The sequence below is a fragment of the Dipodomys merriami genome, unplaced genomic scaffold (genome assembly GCF_024711535.1).
Source record: "Dipodomys merriami isolate MVZ:Mamm:240054 unplaced genomic scaffold, mDipMer1.0.p SCAF_2, whole genome shotgun sequence".
In the NCBI taxonomy this organism is placed as follows: Eukaryota; Metazoa; Chordata; class Mammalia; order Rodentia; family Heteromyidae; genus Dipodomys; species Dipodomys merriami.
The window spans coordinates 14,450,488-14,458,170 of NW_027203381.1; the positions used below are offsets into that span (position 1 = coordinate 14,450,488).

Genomic DNA, 7,683 nt, shown 5'->3' on the forward strand with positions numbered 1-7,683 from the left:
ATGTGCAAAACACATGTGTACATATATATTTATACTATATCTAGAAATGTATAGCTCTGATACCAAATTTGCACAATTAGTTTTATTTATTTCATTTATTACTACCATTACTAAGTCAACTATTTCTATTTTAATCTTAGTTTTTAAAGTCATGGGATTTTTTTCTCCTCTGTAGTGCTTTATTCTATCTTAGCTGTTTTCTGTTTTGTTTTTCCCTCCAAATAGAGACTGAAATAAACTCACATAGCTCTTTACATATTTTTAAGTCTTTTAAATTTCTTAAAATTAAGCAGAACATTCTTGTTTTACTTTACCTAAATCATTTACTTTGTTCTTACTGTCATATCTTTGGAAATGTGTATGTTACAGTTCATGCATTTCAGATTTCTTCTCTATCTGCTCCAATGAAAAGGCATTTTTAGAAATTATTCCATTTTCTAAGCTTGGAGGACTATTCAACATTGTATAATTATCATGATTCTTGAAGTTTAATTCTTAGACTATGGCAAATGAAATATTAAATATGCAAAATTTACATTCTTTTGGGAGACTGGGTCAATAATAGAATCTACATGGCAGACGTATTCTTGCCAATGAGTTGTAATTTTTCAGAACGTTTTTGTAATACAATCCATGCACGTGGCTGTTCTGCTTAGAATGAGCTTTCAGCCAAGACCGCCATGCTCCAGAGGTTCACACTTGTCATCCTCCTAGCTACCAGGGGGACTGAGGCCTGCGGATTGTGGTTTAAAGCCAGTGCTGGAAAGAAAGTCCTTGACGTTCTTATCTCCAATTAACCACCAAAAAGCCAGAAGTTATGGCTTAAGTGGTAGAGTACCATCCTTGAAAGAAAGAGTTAAAAGAAAGCACCCAAGCCCTGAGTTCAGTTCCTAACTAGTAAATAGATAAATAAATAAATAAACAAATGTCCTAATCTGCTGAATGAAATACAACAGCATGGAAGTTGAAGTCGAAATCAGGAGTTTATTTATCTAGTGCATTTGACATACAAAGAAACTAGGTACAGAGAGTTTAAGAAACCCTACATCAAATCACTTAGCCTAGTGAGTGATTATGCTAAGATATTCTTTTTTAACTGAGAACTTATTCTCTGAACTGTAATTACTGGCCATTCCGTCATTTCCTAGAATTACAGCATCCTTACAGAATTCGAATATTATGATCAGATAGTATTTTTTTCCTTAACTAAATCGGCAAGCCATGCATGTGTCATTTACCTTTAGTACCCAGGTGGATAATATAAAACTTAAGGAGAAAACTGAGGCTAATATATACCACAGACTATAAAGAAGAGATGGTATGAAGGGGTTTATAATCATGAGATTGTGCAAAAATGACACTTTTATAATCAGTGTAGTGGGTATCTCTGATGAAATCCTTTAATATGTTTATTTTCATATATTTGTTTTGTATATATAGGTGTTTGTAATATATATATATATATATACATATATATATATTTCTGTAAAAGCAAACATAGATAGGTCAGCTGTTGAATTTCAGAGTTTAAGTCAGAACAGCATTTTTTTGGTACTATGAGCCAATACTGGACCTTGAACTCAGGGCCTGGGCACTGTCACTTAGCTTTTTCACTCAAGTCTGAGTCACATCCTCAATTCTCCCTTTTTGATGGTCACCTAAAGACGATTCCTATGGACTCTCCTTCCTGGGCTGACTTTGAACTACAATCCTCAGATTTCAGTCTCCTGAGTAGCTAAGATTACAGTCATGAACCATTAGCCCTTGATGGAAGCACACTCATATTTTAATCCTTTAGTATATTACACATTTTCAAGCTGTATTTGTTTCTTTGGAGCTATTTAGTGACTCTTAACTAGCTTTTTCCTGTTTTCTAACAGAATAGTTTCAGCAAACTTTGTACAAAGGCATGAGGCAGGTGGTGTGTTGAGCAGAAATATTAAAGATAGGACTAATCTGTGTTAGCTATCTGATTGCTACACTTCTTTTTTGTTAATTGTAGAACAAAGAACTAAAAACCAAGGTGGCACTTTGGCCTGAAATGCCTAGGACAAAAGCATCTAAATCTGTCTCTACAAGGTAAAGTCTTTCCCCCATCTTCACGAGCTCTGTTAAATAAGGTTGATGTGAAATCCACTTGTAAATTTCTCCAATTTGTTAATATGTCTGTATTCATTTGCTTATTGTCTATCAGTTCCTGTTCAAAACTGTGTTAATCTTGCTCATTATGAAATCACTGAAACCTGGCATGTTATAAGTACTTGCTGAATAAATGAATGGATAACTTTTGATACACTTTCCCTTTGCTGATTCTAGACTTCAGCACTATTTCAAATCATTGCATGCCATCTCCTGAATTGTCCTACATCTTGTGGCTTAGGTTTTATATTATTGATGGAAATTTTAATTGTAAGTTGCTTGTATTTACTGAAATTTCTGTATCATCTCTGAAAATAAATATCACCAAGATGAGACTAATACCTTGCATTAATTTTTCTTTTCTGCATTGAGAAGAACAACTATCATTAACAGTTATGCAGTCATGAATGATTTCAAGCAATGATCATGATCTTAGAAAGCAACTGAAATGATGGGTAAAACTATGGCAGTCAATTTTTTTAGTGCTTACTCTTTGTTGTTGGCTGAATCTGAATCTGAATCTGGGCGCAAGTGTCATTTGCATAAATTCTACACAATTATCACTTAAATGAAACATAGCCTGCAATTACATGTATCATTTAAAAAGTGATTAAAAACTTCCTGTTCTAGCAGCTTCTGAATTTCCCTGTCTGGTCCCTGTAGGGCAGAATCTCATTTTCTGAAACTTTTCAACACAGTGCCTGAGGTGGAAAATCAGACTCACTGTGATTAACATCAGTCTAGGAATTCAGACAGATTCCTCTCCCTCTTTAAAACTCTTTGCAACAATGTTTCACTTTGCTAATGATATATATAATTACAGACTAGAGATGGAACCAATCATAACGGTTTCAAGTCCTCTTAAATCTTTGAGCTTCCAGGTGCTAAGTTTTCAACTTTGTGGCCACTAGCATCACAACTTCTAAACAAGAAAAAGAAAGTTAGCTTGGTTCTGGTGGTTCATGCTTGTAATCCTAGCTACTCAAAAGGCTGGTATCTGAGGATCTTGGTTCAAAGCCAGCCCAAGCAAGAAAATCTATGAGACTCTTTATCTCCAAAATTCTGGAAGTGGCACTGTAGCTCAAGTGGTAGAGAGTCAGCCTTTAAGAGTAAAACCTAAGGGATAATGTCCATTCCATGAATTCAAGCCCAGGTACACACACACCACACACACACACACACACACACACACACACACACACACACACACACACACACACACACACACACACACACACACACACACACACACACACACACACACACACACAGAGTAAAACAATTAATCCCCGAAAAGTTTCCAAAGAAATGGTGAGATGCTTGGAGATGCTTGCATTTCAGTGTGGGAAATGATAAAGACTTAAGGGACTTTGATTGGAAGGTCAAGGGAAGGATAGTAGGAGAAAAACAAAGGATTAGGTAGCAATGCTCCACAAGAAATGTACTCGTTAACTTACTCATGTAACTGTAACCTCTCTGTACAGCATCTTTACAATAAAATAAAATTAAAAGAAAGAATGTCCTGGAAATAGAGTCTTTGCTTCCTCCCATAAAGATACTTGTGTCCAAAGCATGGTGAGGCAGGCTAGACTCAGTGGCTTTGACCCTGAAGGAAATTGAACTGGTGTAGATGAATAAATGTCTGCATTTACACTGTAACCTCTCCAGCACTGAATGGTGTGTGTCTGGCTGATAGAGAGATGTGCTCAAGAGAATGGTTTCATTGACCAGTTTTTCTAAGCTGCCCTTAGTTAACAATTATAGTCTAGTGCTTTAAAGATCTTTTTCTTGTCACTATGACTTGCAAAAAAGGCCAAATGGAGGAGATATTTCCTACTTGCAATGGCAAAACTGGACTGACTATCTCTCCTTTGTCTGATCTTATGTTAGGACATAAAGATACATCTCTCATTGGCAAAGTAAAGCATGGCTCAGGGGCAAACTGGTTAGGTTAGCCTAGACTCATCAGTATACTGTCGAATCCTAACTCCATTACTTTGGAGTAGTAAAGTATGAATGATAACTCTATCAGATGCAGTATAAAAGTAGTGATTAAGAAAGTCATATGCCTGTAATCCCAGCTACTCAGGAGGCAGAGACAAGAGAGAATCTCAAGATACAAATAAAATGGCTGGGGTCATGGAAGAGAGTTGAATACTTGCCCAGCACATACAAAGCTCTGGGTTCAATCCTCAGTAAAAGCAGTGATTGAATTATTCCCAAAATATAGTTTTGTGCTGTAGAACAAGTTTTTTTCTTTTCTTTTCTTGCTAAAATGCTTTCTTTTTTTAAAATAAGTTTTTTATTGTGAAACAGTTATATGAGCAAGGTAATAAGTACATTTCTTATCAAACATTATTGCCTCTTTCTTTGTTTTTCCCCTACCATCCCTTCCCTCCCACCTTCTCAACTACACTCCCCCCCCACCTTCCTAAATTGTAAAGTTCATTTTTCCATATAGCGTCTTGTACATCTCATTGTTGCAATGGATCCACCTGTATCCCTATTTAAGCAATTTGTTTTTTCCCTTCCCCTTCCCAAATCATACCAACATCAAATACTTTCTTTTGTATTGAATACTGGAAGTGATTGAGATTATAAACTATATTCTTATATTTACATAAATATATGTATGCATATGTAGACACATGTATAGTTTAGATTCTAACTGTGTCAGAATAAAAGTTCAGGCTATGAGAAACCCAAAAAGCTAAAACATCATGAGGGAACAAGTGTTTTCTCATCTTCAATTTTACTCGGATGTGTTTTTCCACTGAGTAGGAAAGCAAACCAAAGCTCAAACTTTCTTTCTCTGCCCCCGCCCCAACACCTTGTCCTATCAACTTAGCTACATTTTCATAGGTTAAATGCTTTCTTCAGCATGGTTCTACTATGTCTCATGGAAAAACTGACCTGGGTTTATCGATTAGTGTCCATCTCTTAGATCAAAGCAGTTGGTTGAGGGATGGCAATATGGTGGATATGGAGGTGATTTTGGTGTTGGAACAGCCATGGAACCACTAAAATCTGATCTGCTGAATTTTGATACTTGTGTTTCCTGCAGTGAATTGAAGACTGAAGACACGTCTCCCTATTTGATGTTGATTAGGCTACGGAAATGAACTGGCTGGATAAAGATCAGCTTGAGAGAGACTATGTGGATCTTATTTATTCCTTTCATGTTAAAATGGCAACATGTCAGTGTTCATATGGACTTTATTATACATCAAAACTCAGCAGGAAGGCAACATTCCAGAATTTCAAACAAATGTGTATTTGAGTGAAAGAATTCTTTCTTTAGAACTTACTAAACACACTAAGAAACCAGGTGATTTCCCATAAGGGAAAGTCAATTCCATTTTTAACTTAAGAAAAGGAAATCTGCATCTTATTTTTTGTTTCATGATCAAGAAACATAAGGTTTTCATCTTCACCCTTTTGATAGTAATGTTTTATGTATACTGGGAACAATGCAATACATACATATATATATGGACACATGGATATATAATTACATATGAATAAATGCTATATTGTAAGGTTGACTTTTAGATAAGAAACAGTTCTTACCATATGTAATTTCACCTTCTCTTAACCTGTTTGTTGTTAGTAGGATGGTTGTTATCTACTGAATTATGGGGAGACAAGCAGGAGGCCCATGAAACCTAGTTCCCCCAGCCCATAGTGTCTTCCATATTGAAAATCATGATCTCCTCTCCCTACCCTAGAATGTCATTGTTCTTTGGTTATTTGGTGGTAAAAATGAACATTTTTGTTGGAGGCTAACACCATACATGTAAGACAGCAGCGAGTGTGCTCTTATCTTCCTGACAAATATTTTCTTGCTGTTCATTAATATAATCTAAGTAAAATAATGTGGGAGGAAAGATTGAATGTAAAGCAGTCAGCAGGTACTTCCATAAAAAAATGGATTCTGTACAGTTGAAAGGAATAGAGGCTACTATCCACATCCACGAAGAACCTCAATTCTTGAGTTTGGCATGTTTGGGACCTGGGTTAAAGTGTGCTTAGATTTGGGATCTTGTTTTCATTACAAAAAGAGTGTGATTGCTACAAGGAAAACCAAACTCTGACTGGTGGAAATGCAAACAAACTGGAAGAACACAATTTCAATGAAGTAAATAAGGAGAAGCTTTATTCACCCTCAGAAAAGAATTCTCTTTGTGCCTTTGGTCATCACATTTTTCTCAGGAAAGATGTTACCAGCTTTTCAATACAGAATGTGAAATATCAGTATTATCTAGGAAATGTGTAAAGGTATAGACAATAAGGTGAAATACTATATTTGTACATTCACCAAGTACTGTAACGCTAACTGTGCGTTTTGTGTGCATCATGATGTTCTGGCAAACTTTCTCTTTTTTTGGTGGTGGTACTGGGGTTTGAACTCTGGGCTTCGCACTCTTGCTTTCGCTTTTTCTCTTTAGGCTGGTGCTCTACTACCTGAGTCACACTTCCAATTCTCACTTTTTGCTGGTTAACTGGAGATAAGAATCTTAGAGACCTTTCTGCATGGATTTGCTTTGAATCAGGATCTTCAGATCTCAGCTTTCTGAATAGTTAGGATCGTATATGGGAGCTAGCAGCACTCACTCAGCATTGCTCATGAGTTTTTAAGGTAGAATTATTTAATAATGTGTAGGACATAATGATCCTATGCTGGAACAATTCTAAGCACTTTATTAATTTCTTTCATGTTCCTCTCACAGGGCTGAAGAATGTCCATTCCTCAGGCCATATAGCATTATTTACCATAGCTAAGATATGGAACCAACCCAGATGCCCCTCAGTAGATGAATGGATCAAGAAAATGTGGTATATATACACAATGGAATTCTATGCCTCCATCAGAAAGAATGACATTTCCCCATTTGTTAGGAAATGGAAAGGTTTGGAAAAAATTATATTAAGTGAAGTAAGCCAGGCCCAAAGAAGCATAGGTCCCATGGTCTCCCTTATTTGCAATATCTAGTATAGGTATGAGTCAAGCGGAAAAGGCCAGATAATGTGATGTTAGGAAAATGAACCCTTAAATATGTATTTTAATGTTTTCGTTTCTTTCATGCATGTATTTCTAATGCATTTATAAGATTATTTCTTTGTTGCTTTGTATGTCCCTCCCCCACAGTGTAACCCCCGCTTTCACTATATTTGATGTCAGTATATCATGTGGAGGAGATGGGGACAAACAAATCGTTTAAGGATTCAGGTGGACCTGTTGCAACAATGAGAAGTACAAAATGTCATGTCAAAACCAGCTCTACAATTTCGGTGTGGGGGGGAGAGGGGGGTATAATTGGGTGGGGGGAGGGGGGTAAAATTGGGTGGGGGGAGGGGGGAGGCAGGGAAGGGAAGTGAAGGGTAAACAAAGGAGGAGGCTGCAATGCTTGGTAAGAAATGTATGCATTATCCTGCCCATGTAATTGTAGCCCCTCTGTACAGTATGTTCTCAAATAAAATAAAATACAATTAAAAAAAAAAAAAAAAAAAAAAAAAAAAAAAAAAAGAAAGCTTGAGACATGA

At 36.4% G+C, this 7,683-nt stretch overlaps 1 protein-coding gene across 4 annotated transcripts in view; it reads left to right on the plus strand.

Moving 5' to 3' along the window:
- Ccdc68 (coiled-coil domain containing 68) overlaps positions 1-7,434 on the plus strand; it is a 43,522-nt gene extending 36,088 nt beyond the window's left edge. For 3 of the 4 annotated variants that reach the window (XM_070029092.1, XM_070029093.1, XM_070029094.1), the window contains one exon: positions 2,003-2,088. Coding sequence is in view for 1 of the 4 variants with exons in the window: in XM_070029095.1 (XP_069885196.1) it covers positions 2,003-2,079; positions 5,204-5,261 (135 nt within the window). In the remaining 3 variants the exon portion in view is untranslated. Of the gene's footprint in view, positions 1-2,002; positions 2,089-5,203 lie in introns of those variants that run through there. The other variant, XM_070029095.1, reaches the window with a different exon arrangement.
- The last annotated feature ends 249 nt before the right edge of the window (positions 7,435-7,683 follow it).